Raw genomic sequence first — 16,336 nt, 5'->3', positions numbered from 1 at the left:
AAGTGCCAGGTCCTCCTAACTGAGCCCAGCATTCTATCCACTGAGTCGGTAGAGTGTGGTAGAAGAAATAAGCATTGTAGTATAGTGGACAGAATGCTGGATTTATACTCAGAGGACCTGAATTCACATAAAATCATACCCCTTCCTCCTCCATAAGATACTACAGGTAGAATCATTTACTATAAGAAGCTTACAAAATAATAATGCCCTGAAAAGGGAAGTTCAGCTGAGCTGTTTGTTCTCTACAGACTCAGAAAAGCTTTCGAGTTCACAATTCTAAGCTTGAATTACAATATTAGATATTTATTAAGCACCTCAGATTGCCTTGTGTTCTGTTTCATAGAGATGGCAAGGCCACTAAAGCCAGGCCTGTAGACTGTGTTGTCGTCAGTGGGGTACAACAGAGAAGAGGTGAGTTAGGGAAGTAATTCCCTTACACGGTAGGCACACTAAATCTATTTGTGTCTTTTGTTTCTACAGCCCCTTCATTTCCAGATTTTCCTTCCAATACCCACTGAGCCATCCCCTATATTAAAGAATAAAAACAAGTTCAGCAAAACTAGCCAACAGTTGACATTGACTGTCTGTCAGTGAGATCTTAGAAGGTGATGCTGCTGATGATATATGGCCTCCTCTAGTGCTTTCAACACTTCCCAGAGCTCCTTCCCACTTCTCATTCCTCTTGGCCCTTGGGCAGAGTGGAAAGAACATTAGACTGGAGGTCAAAGATTTCTGCCCGAGCCCTTCACTCAGCCACTGGATACTCATGTGACCCTGGGCCTCCCACACCACCTTCCTGAGCCTCAGTTTCTTCTACCATAACATAAGGATAATAAATAATACTTATACCATTTACTTTATAGAGTTGCTGAGTTGGAAGCCCTGGGCAAACTTTAAGGTGCTTTAGAAATGTGAGCTCCAATCATTATTTTCAACAAGACAGAGCAGATCTTATAACATCCATTTTATAGATAAGGAAATGAAAACACTCATGGAGTCATACTAGGGATTAGTAGAACGGTTAGAGCCAGAGCTCAGGTATCTTGACTCTAAGCCCCAAGTCTTTTCCATTGGTGTTACGGGGCCTGGCACATAGTAGATGCTTAACAAATATTTACTGAATTGAATATACTATTGAAAAAGATGTCCTCCTGGTTGTGGAAGTACAAGTGTGCCAATGTAATTAGTCAATCAATCAATAAACTTTTGTTAACCTCCTATGTTCCATGCCTATCATTATGTTTTTATCAATATCAATAAATCAATATAAATACCAATAAATATTTTTTTTTAAAAAACTTAAAAGGTATCTTCCATGCTTTTCTGAAATTCTGATCAATAATCCTGAAGAACAAAGCCTAAGATCGAATCTGATTTGTTTATCATAAGCATCGACAGAATTGTTACGTGAAGGCAAGCCAATTATTTTATAAGCAGAGGAGAGGATGGGATGATTAGGTACAAAGTATTTTGCTCCATTACTGCTCCAGAACAGAATGTACTGGCCCGGACACATGAAAAATAAACTCTCCACTTGAAAATGAAACAAATTTACACTCCATGTCACAGAGAAAATAAAAATGAAACCAGTGGTACGTTGCCATATTCCTTCCAGACGGTTTCAAATCCAGCTTTACTTTGAAATATCAGGGGCAGAAGCAATTTACAAACCATGCACATAGCTGCTAGTCTGATCAATGTAGGGCAAAAATCCACTAGGTCAATCTTCTGGGTGGGATTTTTTTAACTTTCCCATCATGTTAAAAAAAAGTGCCAAACTTCAGAAAGTTAGGATGCCTTAGGGGTGGCTTGAACAGACCTTTGGGGATGAAGTCCTTGCTTCCAGTCTTCGTGGGAAGCGTCTTGGATCTGAGCAGTAGACCTGGCTTGACCAGCCTGGGTATCTGTGGCAAATGACTTTCTTTCTCTCTGGGCCTCAGTTTCTCTCTGTATGAAATAAGGCGGCTGGACTAGATAATCTCTCCTATGAATCTATTACAAGTATCAGGAAAAATGCTAACAGGGGGCTAAAATCAGCTAATTGTTGTCACCCTTGGTGTTCACTTCAACGACATGCTTTATCACTTCCCAGTGTGAAAAAGACCTAAGTATCGAACTCTTCTTGGTGACCTCCTGGATTTCACGAAAGCCAAGAGAGTGCTATACACTAGAAAGTTCGTCAGCCTGAGAATCAGGAGCCCAGGGTTCTAGTCCAAGCTCTGCCACCGACTTGAGTGACACTGGGCATGTCATTTCATCCTTAGGGTCCTTACTTCCCTCATTTGTAAAACGAGGAGGTTGTACTACTAGGTGATTATGCACCCGCTGGCATACACTCAGGAGCACTTTACCACTATGCTCACACCCAAACTCATGGTCAATTGATTTCTCCCTGAGCACTTTTTTTTGCTTTATGAAGATTACCGGGGGCCTAGAACTATGCCATTCACATGTGTACATCTCCTAGTTCTTATTAAAACTTATCTAGATACTTGGGGCAGTCAATAGAGCACCAGGGCCTAGAGTCAGGAAGACTCATCTTCCTGAATTCGATGTGGCCTCAGACACTTACTAGCTGTGTGACCCTGGGCAAGTCAGTTACCTGGTTGCCTCAGTTTCCTTATCTGTAAAATGGAGAAAGAAACAGCCAACCACCCTAGTATCTTTGCCAAGAAAACCCTAAATGGGGGCAGCTAGGTGGCACCGTGAGTAGAGCACCAGCCCTCGTGTCAGGATGACCTGAGTTCAAATCCAGCCTTAGATACTTGACACACTTAGTAGCTGTGTGACCTTGGGCAAGTCACTTAACCCCAACTGCCCTGCCTTCCCCCCTCCAAAAAAAAGAAGAAAACCTCAAATGGGATCACAAAGGGTCAGACAACTGAAAAATAATTGAACAACAAATGTCTGTATGGTGATTAGTACTGATCTGATCGGCTACTTATTATAGGTAGGGAATGTTAACTTTGACCTTGACCTAGGCCTCGCTTGCCCTATAGTCATAACTCAATGCTCTCTGGCTCTGAACACAAAACCAGCTCTGAGGATCCATTCTCCTGTCCTGTTCCCCTATTCACACTGACTTTCTAGTACTGTGTTGCACAGGAATGCAGTTACAGATTTGGGGCTGGAAAAAAAAAAACTTATAGGCAATTGAATCCTACTTCCTCATTTTTCAGGGGAAGAAACTACAGCCCTGAGAAGTTAAGGGGCTTGCCCCGGGTCACATAACTAGTAAGGGGAAGGGAAAGAAAATAAGCATTTATTAAGTGTCCACTGTGTGCCAGGCACTGTATGTACTAAGTGCTTTGCAAAAATTATCACAGCTGATCTTCATGACAACTGTTTGAAATAGGTACTATTATCATCCCCATTTTACAGTTGAGGAAATTAAGGCAAACAGAAGTTAAGTGATTTGTTCAGGGTCACATGGCTAGGAAAGTCTGAGGCTAAATTTGAAGTCAAGTCTTCCTAACTCCTGGCCCAGGGCTCTATGTACTGCATCACCTAGCAGCCTCCAGGTTTAGGGCCAGGTTTTTCTGACTCCAAGTCCAATGCCCTATCCACTATCCCAGACTGCCTCTCCAATATGCTATCCTCTCTCTCTCTCTCTCTCTCTCTCTCTCTCTCTCTCTCTCTCTCCCTCCCTCTCTCCTACTTCACTCAGTTATTCACTTATTCAAAACTCCTCCATATTCACACATATGCCCAGCTGCTGGATCTCACATCACCCTTTCAAACAAAGATCTCCAGTCTCAAAACTGCATCTTGAACTCTTTAATAAAATGTGGCAGTAATCTGTGATTGAAAACAGCTACAAGAATGTTTCATGTATTCAGGGGTATGCTGGAACCAGCTCATACCTGCTCCTGAAAGCCAACTATTATATTTTCAGAGTGAGAATTTATACCCCAGAAATCAGCAAATTCTACAAATCAGGACATTGTTAATCATTTTGTTGGTTGTCCAGACTTAAAAAAGTGATAGAAAAAATGTTAACAATGCAGATTAAACTATAAAGTCTGTTCTGCATAATTATTTTTTCTGAATTGTTAAATATTTACCAGCATATTCCTGGTTGTATTTTCACTGTGCTATTGTCTGCCTTGTTCCTGGATACTTAACTCTAGCAGAGGGTCCCTTCTAGCTCTAACATTCTATAAGCCCATGAAACAAACAAAAAAAGATATAGCTAATTTATTTGCTAAAGATAACATAGCTTGAACTTTCCTGCAAAATGAATAAAATCATAGATTTAGAACTCTAAGGGATGTTATGTGTCATCTAATCTAATCCCTTCATTTTACAGGTGAAGAAACCAAGGCTCAGAAAAGCTAATTGCCTTCCTCAAGATCACACAGATAAAATGCACAGAGCCAAGATTTAAACCACATCCACCGGTCTTTTCACTGTACCATGCAACCTCCTAATAGTCGATGAGATTTTATCTGAAACAGTCAAAGTCCTTACATCCACCAAACCTCTCATTCTTACTAAAATGATTTAAAGAACAGGATGACCTAGTTAATTTAACCTGCACTGACTCATGGGCCTAAACGCGCAGGTAGCCTTGGGTAAAAATGGATGTTTCAACCCTCATTTTTTAAAAAAGACCTGATGCATAATACAGAGAAGGCTGATTTTTCTTTTTAGAGGTGTAATTTATACTCATTTGTTATTTAGTAGCTCGAGAGCAGGTGCAGAATGAGAATGCATCAACCTAATACCCTCATTATTACCTACCATTTTGTCTCCTAGTGTAACATAGCCCCTTTAGGGTACAGAAATTGGAGAGAGAACATTTGCTAGGTCTATGATCGACTTATAGAAAGGAGGATTTACCAAAACAAAAGGAAAAGACACAAAACCTTAAAAAAAACTAACAGAAGAAAATGTTTTCCTGGAATAATAAACAGGAAGGGTTATTCACACAATTTTTTAAAGGGAGAACATAAAACTCAGCAGGACAGTGGATCAGACATAGTTTATGCAATCAGGTAAGAGATCAACATTTTTGCACTTTTCCTTTCCACATACTACACACACACACAATAATCACACAATCTTAGTGTTATTAGGATTTCGGAGGAGCATATGGTTCTCCTAACAGGAGAACATTCTACAGCGGCCTTGACGTGATCATCTAGTCTCTGTACTTAGCACAGTACCTGGGGGTAGCCTCATATAAATGCAAGTTGACTTACTGACTCTTTTTGTAGATCTCTAATTATGGGGAACTCACTATCTCCCAAGACATTTGCCTCTACTTTTGGATAGCTCTGATTGTTAGGAACTTTTTCCTTAAAATGAGCCTGAATATGCCTCTTAGTGGCTTTCACCCCCTGCTCCTGGCTGTTCCTTCCAAGGAAGGAGGGAAGCAAGGCAAAGTTACTTCCATGTGGGAGTCTTTCAAATACTCAAAGGTGGCTACCATGACCCTCCGTAAGTCATTTAGGAAGGCGAGGAGTCTGAAGACCATGCCTCTTGAGGATCAATTCTAATTTCTCATTAGGGTGTCATTTTTCTTCCTGCCACTAAGGTCTGCAACCTTGGGTTCACTCTTGACTCTTCCCTTTCCTTCATTCCCAATCCCACCATCTCCAATCAGACATCAAGTCTTGTCGATATTATCTCCACAATGTTCACATGGCTACCATCCTAGGTCATGTCCTTATCACTTCTCACCTGGATAACAATAACAATAATTTCTAACTTTAGCCATCTCTTTAAGGTTTATAAATTGCTTAATAAATATCTCTTTTGATTCTAAAACAACCTTGTGAAGTAGGTGATATTATTAGCTTCGTTTTTTCAGATGGGGAAATGGAAGCAGAGAGTAGTTAAATGACGTGCCCATGGTTAGTTATATAGCTCATAAGTGTTTGAGGCAGAAAGCAAACTTAGGTTTTCCTGTTTCCAAACCATCACTCTATCCAGAAGCCTTCTAATTAATCAGACAGCTGACTTTCAATCTCTCCCCTCTCCAATCCTTCCTCCACATAGCTACCAACATAGAGTTCTTAAAGTACAAGTCTGATCACATCACCTTCAGGAGTCCTAAAGATATTCTAGGATAAAATGCAAGCATCTCAGGCTGGCACTCAAGCCAAGACGCTATTTCCTGTCATGAACTTTATATTCCAGCCAAATTGACCTACATATCATTGCCTAAATTCCTCACTCCATCTTCTACCTCTGGGCCCTTCCCCAGGGCATCTCAAACATTTGGAAGACATTCTTTTCTCCCCTGAGCCTCTAAGAATTTCTAGCTTCATTAAAGTGCTATTTCCTACAAGGATTATTTTCTGATTCCCCCTAGTTGTGAGTGCATCCTCCTACCTCAAATTAGAGTGTCTACAAATACCTCTTTCACGTTGTTTCCCTCTCCTCAAGAATATAAGTTCTGTGAGGATAGGGACTATTTTTCATTTTGTCTTTGTATCCTCAGTAGCCTGCACACAGCAAATGTTTAATAAATGTGCATTGGATTGGATGGGGTGGAGTGAGATGTCCAGCCTAGAAAAAGAGAAAATTTAGGAGGAATGTGATTATTGTCTGACTTGAAGTCTTGAAGGGCTGACATATAGAAGTGGGATTAGACTTGTTCAACAGCCACACTAATGATGGCAAGTGTTGTCAGCTGTCAGTCTAACGATAAAGCAGAAGATAGAAAAAATATACAAAGTGAACACATACACCATTAACAATGGTTAAAATTTCAATTTTTAAAAAAGGTAAATGGAAAACTTATATGTCTAGAGAGACTATTTTTGCAGGATTAGCAAATTAATTAATGGGGATCTAATTTGTTATTTTATTAATGATTATTTGTTTAAGGTATAAGCTTAAGATAAGGCACTGTATGTTCTCCCTCTTCCCACTTTGGGAACTGGGTCTCCTTAATTTGCCCCAGCTAGAAGCACAGCAGCCATTTTCAGGGCTGGCTCCACTGCTGATTGGCACAGAAGCTTTGGCAGCCAGCTGGTGGCTGACCCAGTATGGAAACCTGACTGACTTTAGTACTACTGAAACTCAGAACTCAAGCAATCCACCAAGACAGCCTTTCTCAGTAGCAGGGATTAGAGGCACTGTGTATTCTCAAGAATTATTAATTTTCTTTAAAAAGATATATTGGTTAGAAATTCACAAACATAGAATTTGTTCATAGACCTGCCTGGTGAAGCTTCAGCCCACACTTCTCACTGACAGGCAAAAATGACTGTAACAACAAAAAAGTGACCTCAGTTGAATAGGAAGAAGATTCTAAGTTGACAATAAAGTCTAAATGTGAACCTGACTAATGAATTTGTGAATGGTTGTTCAGCAGATGACATCATCTCATCTCTGCTTAGCCTTTTGCTGTATATAACTTCAGCACAGCAGATAGATGTCCTAGGGGACAGGGCCACAAACAGTAGAAACATGGGGAAAGTGATGCAGCTATGTTCTTTCTATGCCAGAAGTCATCTGCTTTATTCTCCACTAGGGCTAGCCTCATCTGTACAAAGAATAGGAAGAATTAAAATTATGCCACAGAAAGGGTGGCTTAAAAAATGGGTCTACTTAGTATTTAGAGATGAAAACGAGACCAGATGTTAAATCAGATGATCTTCCAACTCTAAGATTTTATGACACATAGAAATGCTGGCCTGACACAGGGCTTGAAATACTCACATTTTTCCCCAAGGCAACTTCCTTGGGAGAAGTCATTGAAGGCTGTTTTCAAATACAACCCATCTCATTTTCAAATTTCAGATCCCAATGCAAAACAGCAAGGCAGTGGGATAGATATGCTGGATTTTATTGGTGTGAATTGGAAAAGGTCTAGACAAGCCCAGTGTGCTATAGATAGTACTCCAGGAAGGGGCTAGCAAGAGGACCCTGGCATCAGGGAAGATGGAAGGTGACCAAATGGTGATAGAGAGTAGGACATTCAAAATAACAAATTTCACTGGCTTGACAATTTTGCCTGCTTTCTACTTTAAGCCAAGACCTAGAAGCAGAGGGCCACCAGGCTGCCAAAACCTCTGCGTCAATCAGTAGTAGGGCTAGGGCTAGGAGTGGCTGCTGCATTTCTAGCCAAGGCAAAATAAGGGAAACCAATATCCGAAGGGGCAAGGGGAAGAACATAGAGTGCCTTGAGCTAACAAATCATCATCCATCTTCATAAAATAATAAATCAGATCCCAGTTAATTTGCTAATCCTGCAACAATAGTCTTTCTAGACAACCAAGTCCATGCACTAAAACTCTCAGTGTTCCAAGCAATTCTCTAAGACTACAAGTTCCAAAGAAGATGCCAATTTGCATTGGCAACAATAAGTTGTAGAGAAAGTGCTGTTGTGTACTTTTGGAGAGCAAATTTTCCAACCTGGGAGTTCTCTATACCAAAGGAATCACTGGTTTGATCACTATCCTTTATACTTCACTTAGTTCAGAGGAAAAAGCCAGCACCCTGAACTTCAGAGCAAAATACAAACAAATTACAAACATCAACAGACAGACCTTGTCTGATTCAAATCCCAATACACAGTTACCATAGTTCAACAAACTCTCAGCATCCAGGTTCACAAGCTGGAGGGCTCTCGAGATGGTGTTGATGAGGAGACTCCGGGCAGCTGTAGCTAAGGAGCCCTCTGAACTAAGTGAATCATATTTGTATGCTGAATTAAAGTAAGCTTGTCAACCCCTTCACCTTGCTTTCCTTAGTTAAGCAGATCAAAAGAACCTGTGCCATTGGCAGCTTTCTGCGTGCTGGCTGTGGGTGGATCTTACACCCCCACAGAAGCTGCTAGCCGGATTGTTGAAACAGGGTTCCCTATGAAAAGTTCCTCGGGGGTATCATGGAACTAATGAGAGAGCAGGTTTAATGGTCAAATAACTTTCCAGTGGCTGCCCATGTCAGAATTCTTCCAAGAGCCTCATAGGAAAGAGGGAGGTCTATGCCTCTTCTCACTAAGAAGGAGGAGTCGTTTGTGTCATTCAGGAAACCTAGGCAGAGTTAATGTGACAACACCAAGAGCACAATCTTATTGCTGCAGGCAAGAAAAGGGTGACATAAAAGGCAAAAAAGTATCCCTTTTTTAAAGTTTTTAACTCTATTTCTTCAAACTTTCTAGTTCTTTTTCTTTCTATTTTTTGTTTCAATGTCAAATGAACTTTCTACAGTGTTGCCACCTGTTACAATTATTTGCATTTATTCATATAAGAATCAAAAAAACCCAAAAAGTTACAACTTTATTAATGTCTAGGGCTTCTTGGAGAGGAAGAAAGTATCAAACATCCATTGAGATGTGACTTTGATATAAGGTGACTCATCACTTAACAATGTTTGACAATTCATCCCATATACCCAAATTGCTCATTGAATTTCCTCAAAATTGGACATGAAGATTCTAATAGAAATTCGTCCATTAGTATTTTCCTGTGGTGATTAGTTTTCCCCAAAATCAGTCTTCAGAGAGATCACTGTGATCCGCATATCAGGCAGGAGTACTGTCAAGGGAGTGACTGGGATTAGTTTTGTTATTCTTAAGGGTTGTTTTTGTGTGTGTGAAAACAAATAAACACTTTTTCCAAATTTTTCATCTTCATTAGTTGAATTAAAGTAGAAAAAAGGGAAAGTCCAGGTGGAAATATTGGAAATTCATGCTGTCCTTCAATACTTACTGAAGAGCAACCTTGAAACGTTTTGACTTAATGAACATCTTGAAGCAAGAAACAAGAACAAGAATTTCAGAATTTATTAGTTATCACCCTTCACCATGGCCATCAGAAAGACTAAAGAAAGGAAAGATCTGGATTTGAGGAATGCTCTTCTATTGAGTGAGGCTGTACATAAAATAAAGGATATTAAAGCTTGTGGCACTTTAGAAAACATCTATTCCAACTCTGCCACTTTATGAGATGAGGAAACTGAGTTCCAAAGAAATAGAATTATTGGGCCAGGGTCATACAGCCAGTAAGAGGCAGAAATGGGATGCGATCCCAAGCCTTCTGATTCTCTCTACTATAACATGCCACTTTTACTACTCCTTCAATCATAATTGATCTTTCTTTTCAGAATTCCTATAGCAGGTGACCCACAGCTTGGGAGTGCAGCCAGAAGCAGATTTTTTTTGGAGGGGGGAAGGCAGGGCAATTGGGGTTAAGTGACTTGCCCCAGGTCACACGACTAGTACATGTGTCAAGTGTGTGAGGCCAGATTTGAACTCAGGTACTCCTGACTCCAGGGCTGGTGTTCTACCCACTGCATCACCTAGCTGCCCCACAGAAGCAGATTAAAGCATAGTTCCTATCTGATTTTAATGAGTAGATTTATTAATCTTAAAAAAGAAATATATAAACAGATGTGGTTTTCTAACTCAGTATATGACCCACCAGCACACTTATGTACAGTTTGGTGGGCCCTACATTCCTTTCAATCCATTTAACTTTTCTCCCACATACAAATGATAGGATTCAGGACTAGATGAGGACTTTGAGGGGATCAACCGTTACACTTCACAGATGATCAAAGTAAAATGAAGATAAATTTGGTGACTTGCCTAAGATCACATGGCAAGTCAGGGGCAAAGCTGGAACTAGAAATCAGATCAACATATTAAATGTACAACGTCAGATAATGGGAACCTACTCCCACTGTACTGCACTATAAACTCCTTGAGGACAGGAGCTACAGACATACCCTTTTCTTCATACCTGCCCCATAGTTCCTAGCAGAAGGGTTTGCTCACACAAGCCAATGGCATGAAGTATTTCATTGAAAGGAAGTTCAACACAAATAGGTTGGAAATTGGCAACAATTTTGACAGAATGAGGGATGGAGAAGGGATAAAGATTTAAAACACCAAATAAACTCACTGTTTCTGCAGTCAACAAGTATTTATTAAGTCAGGCACTTTGATAAGGGCCACACATATAAAGAAAGGCGAAAACAGTCTCTTCCCTCAAAAAACTTACATTGTAAGTGGAGGGCGAAAGGGAAGGAGAGAAAATGTGAATAACTAGGTATATGCAAGACATATATAGCGTAGATGGAGGTAAGGCACCAGGAAAGACCTCCTGCAGAAGATGGGATTTGTGCTGGGACTTAAAGGAAGCCAGTGAAACTAGGAGACATAGGTGAGGGGGCAGAGCACTTCAGGGGGTACTCATTCTGACCCATTAACAGCCTGGGTTACAGGATCAGGGGTATATTAGGGATGGGGGATACAAAGGGACAGAATGAAACCAAGTCAGGGACATGCATATATAATATATACATACATATATGTGTGTGTATATATGTACACTTATGTGTATGTGTGTAGACATATATATATATAAACACACATATATGTATATACAGAGAGAGAGAGAATGAGAGAGAGAGAGAGAATGAGAGAGAGAATGAGAGATGAAGAGAGAGAATGAGAGAGAAGAGAGAGAATGAGAATGAGAGAGAGAATGAGAGAGAGAGAGAGAGAGAGAGAGAGAGGATGTACATGGAACCTAGATGAAAATAGGTTCTGTGTTACAAACAAAAGAAAAAAAGATTTAAAAGGTGTTTTGAGCCACTGCCAGCTTCACACAATAACTTGTCCTTCCTGATTTCTACACTGTCAGCAAGCAAAACTCCAGAAAGTAGTTGGCAATTTTCTTGGGATGATAAATGAGAGAAAAGACAGTGGGGGCAAACTCTATGAGATTAAAAGGACCTTCCTGACAAAAAGAATGTTTTTCAACCAGCTACTGCTACTCAGAAGAAACAGCCAGAACAAGGGGTCAAGTTTAAGGTGATGTTAGTATCAGGGGGCTTATCTAGCTATTGTGACAATACCAGGTATGAAAGTTCCTTTTCCTCAAGGTGAAAAGTAACGAAGACTAGTGGAAAGAGGATTGGTTAGAGTCAGGAGGTCTGGATTTGAGAACTGCCTCAGCGTAGGTCATTAGTAATGCCAAACTCATAAAGGGTGTTTTTAAAACAAAATTTTCTTTTCTCTCCCTTTGTCCCCTTCCTCTATCCTTTTTTCTTTCTTCTCTCTTCTTTATCAAAATGAAATACAGATTAATCTCTGTTTTCCAAAAACTTGAAAATGTATTTTGTAAAACTTTGTAAACCTCTCTCTCCTCTCTCTCAATCTCTCTCTCTCATTCTTCCCTGTTTTCCCCTCCCCCATTTCCCAACTCTGTCTCTTTTAAAAAAATGAAATACTGACTATACTTTAATTTTAAAATAATTTTCAATCGGTATTTTTTTAAAGAATGCCCTTTTTCCACTATATTTTTTTCTTTCTTCCTTTCTTTACTTCTTTCTCTGTTCCTTAGGCCTGCTTGCATCATTCATTGACATTGCTAAGCCCCAGTAGAAAGCCACCTAGGATAACAGGATTGCTGAACTCGGTGTAGTATCTCACCAACATCAGGTATTCTGTGGCCTCTTAATAAATGTTCAGACTCGATACTCAGATCCTCCTAACTCTGAATGTCATCTTCCTGAATTAAGCCCCAAAACCCATGACCACAACTGACCTATGGATGATGCGTTGATTCTGGAGGTAGTCCAATGCCATGGAGAGTTCACAGATGAAGAGCTTCACTGTGTCTTCTTGGAAGCGGACATTCTGCTGCAGGTGATAACGCAGATCGCCACCCAGCAGGAGATCTACCACCATAAACATGTCCTCTTCATCTTGGAAGGAGTACCTAGAACAGCACACACCCCACAGACATAAGTTAAATGATTTCACAAATCACCAAGTAGCTGATTGTTCAATGGAAGGGAGCACCTAGGTCATTAGTAATGCCAATCTAAACATCCTGGAAAGATTAGAACAGTTTGGATGGAAAGTTTTCATCACAGACTATGTAGCATCATATACATTTTATTCTGCTAGCGACTACATTTTCTGGTTATGTTAGGTATGGAGACATCCAGCTTCCATTCCTGGCTTTGTCACCCACTATCTGACTGCAAGTCACTTAACCTCTTTGGACTTCGGTTTCCTCACCTGTAAAAGAGGGGCAGTCATATTTAGCTATAACACAAAGTTAATGGCAAGTTGCATCTGAGAAAACAGAATTTAGAGATGGAAGAAACCTTGGAGATCATCTAATGCATTTTCCCCATTTTGGAGTTTATAGCATTCTATATTTAGAGCTCAAAGGTTATTTAGTCCCACCTCTTAATTTTAGAGATGAGGAAACTAAAACCCCAGAAGATTAAATGACTTGTTAAAGGTCACACAATATATAGCAGAGCTAGGAACCAGGTCCTCATAATTTTAAGTGGCAGTATAGTACAGTGGAAAGAGTGAGGGATTTTAGAATAGGAAGATCTCAGTTCAAATCCTGACTGCTCCTTGTATGACCTAGGATAAGTCACTTAGCTTCGTTTCCTTAGCTAATGGGGGAAAAGAGTGTGTGTTAAAGATTTCTTGCAACTCTAAATCTATGATGTGGTGATTCTAAGATTCCTAATACAGATCTAGTATCCTTTTTATGAAACCACAGTGCTTTCTTACAATTATTGTGAAACCATCATAAAATGCTATATAAATATTAAGGAATTAAGCAAGGAGAATGCAGCACGGTTTGCTAGGCTGTTTATACCACTTTCCCAATATGTAATGTTTGGTTTTTTAAAAAATTAAATTTATTCAATTACTTTTGATGTAGTACACACTTCCCTCCAAAATCTTTATGCACAATTTACTACTTGAAAAAAAAGCTAGTTTGTTGATTCTTAACAGAAAGGCAAGCTATGTCCTTTAAACTCTGATAATATGGTATGAAGTAATGTTTGCTTCCAAAAAATGGGCCTCAGCTTATACAAGAGATATTCATAAACTCACGGATTTAGGAGTGGAAGGGAACTGAGAGACTGTATCTTTCACCCCTCTCATTTTGCAGATGAGACAACTGAGAGGAGAGAGGTCAAGTGAGTGCCCTGCATCACCCAGGTAGTGAGCAAGAGGTAGAACTCGAACCTTGGTTTTCTGATTCAATTATGTATTGTTTGCATTATATCATATTTATGAATAAATACCACTGTTACAATTATTTTTTATTTTTCTAGAAAAAATTCATATATTGGCTAATGAATATGTATCTAGATCAGTGGTGTCAAATAGAAAGAGGGGCCGCTCAGCCATCCTTAAGGATCCCTGAGGGCTACAGATTGACTTAGAAAACCATATATTAGCATTATCTACCTTCTATTGTATTTTTATTTATTTTGTAAAATATTCCCCACTCTTAATCTGGTTCAGCTCCAAGGTCACCTGCCACATGTTTGACACTTCTGGCCTAAGTCATCAAGACTGACATACCAAACATTTCATTTATGTTAACTCACAGAACTGAATCTATGCAATTCATGCACCACAGTGCATTAAACAGAATTCTAGTGCTATGGTTCTTCTCTTAGAACATATATGTAGATTTGTTACAGGGGAGGGAAACCCTGATATGGTTATGAATCCCTAAATTGGAGGGTGTCAGTGGTGTTGCAGAGCGAGATGAAAGAGACCTGAGCTCTTAGTTCCAGGTCAGTCACTAATTTACTCCCAAGACCTTTAGCAGGTCGTCTCTGCACTTTAGACCTCAGTTTCCTCAGCCACAAAATGATGTTGTTGAATTTAAAAAGTCTCTTCTAGCTCTAAAACAGCATAATCAGATATAACCTCAAAGGGGAAGAAGGAGTTATACACCTTGTCAAAGAGGGAGGGACAATAAAAGGAGATATAAAAAGAGGCAAAAACTACTTTCCAATTTTGCCTATGCCCTACACTACTTTACTTTGTTCTTGCAGAAACTTATATAAGACTTGCAACAAGGTGATCTTTAAAATGAGGACAATAATATTTGTACTGCCAGTCTCACAAGGTTGTTGTGGGGATCAAATGATATCATCCATATAAAATGCCAGGAAATCTATAAAGTGGTACATAATCATTACTACTATCATCATTATTAGCAACAGGTTCAGTCAGGTGCCTGAAAATTGCATCTTCAGCAGGGTTGACATTCCATCTCTACCATCTCCATTTTGGCTCAGTTGGAACTGTGGCAAGTATGAGCAGAGGCAAAAACCAAGCAAGCATTGGCTAGTCTCTACCCAGCCTTTCTTTCTCTTATTGTTCCTTTTATATCTAGGAAGGGAAAGTCTTTAAATACAGGCAGCAGTTCTCTATACCAAAGAATAAGAGATCTAGTAGAGGATGTAGGGTAGGGAGAGAAAGTCAAGGCTGAAGTACTTTTATCTAAAAAAACAGGTTGATAAAATCTATTATGTATGAAGTATGCAGGCCTACAGAGGATGGTCATGCAGGTCAGTGTTTCTCAAACTTTTTGGTCTCAGAATTCCTTTATACTTCTAAAAATTACTGAGGAACTTTTGTTTATGGGGGTTATATAAATAACATCTTACTATTATTATGGAAATAATTTTGACCTTGCAGGCCTCCTTAAAGAATCCTGGGTATTCCCAAGGGTCTGCAGACCACCCTTTGTGAAATATTGATATAGAGAAAGAAGATAAGGCCCAGGTAAGAAGGAATGGATACAGTGTTAGTAAAAATTAACTTATTCATGAATCCAGTTAACGTCATCTCTGTTCTTCTGAAGTGCTTGCATATATCAGGGCTGAAAGCCTGGTCTCATATTCTCAACCCCTAGAAAGCAAGGATAATGAGACAGAGAGGAGTATGTATGAGGGTGTGGGGATGGCAGTTGGTATTGTGTATATTAAGACAATTCCCAGTCAAACATTCAGACAGTGCAATCTCATTAAAATCTGTATGTTCATTTCCCAGGTTCATATTCTTTATCCACTATGCCTCTTAGTAACTAAAAAAGGAGATCTCTTTTTTCTTCTATTTAACTATTTTTGTAGACCTGCTCATTCCCCCATTTCTATACCTATGTAAGTTAAGGAACCTATCTCTTGCTTTATTTCTTGTTGGGGTCTCTAATAACATGGATTCTGGATACAGTGTATAGTGGTTTAGGGTGATACTGGATGAAGAATAGTGGTGCATTATTTTAAGATACAAGGAGGGTATAGGTAATATTATATGGGAGAAGTAGTAAAAAGTCTGATAAATGATGGGAAAAGGTGGTAGAGTAGTTGTGTAGCGAGAGAGGGAAAAACAGATGAACAGCCTGAGAGTTACACTAGTGTCCACAAATATAAGAGCAAAAACAATAGTACCATTTATATAATACTTTAAGATTTGTGAAATACTTTACAAATATTAGTTTATTAAAAGATCTCAACCCAAGCCTTCAGAATTCTGAGAAGATCTACTCTGAGGGAGGATATGGACTGCAGTTACATAGGATGAGAAGGCATA

At 39.5% G+C, this 16,336-nt stretch overlaps 1 protein-coding gene across 1 annotated transcript in view; it reads right to left on the bottom strand.

Annotated features, from left to right (window-relative positions):
* Positions 1–16,336, bottom strand: part of STK32A (serine/threonine kinase 32A) — a 171,061-nt gene that overhangs the window by 75,364 nt on the left and 79,361 nt on the right. The window contains exon 5 of the mRNA XM_036752772.1: positions 12,513–12,686. Within this exon, the coding sequence (XP_036608667.1) occupies positions 12,513–12,686 (174 nt within the window). The remainder of the gene's footprint in view (positions 1–12,512; positions 12,687–16,336) is intronic.

Source organism: Trichosurus vulpecula, chromosome 3, assembly GCF_011100635.1.
Source record: "Trichosurus vulpecula isolate mTriVul1 chromosome 3, mTriVul1.pri, whole genome shotgun sequence".
NCBI lineage: Eukaryota > Metazoa > Chordata > Mammalia > Diprotodontia > Phalangeridae > Trichosurus > Trichosurus vulpecula.
This window is presented reverse-complemented; position numbering and strand designations above follow the sequence as displayed.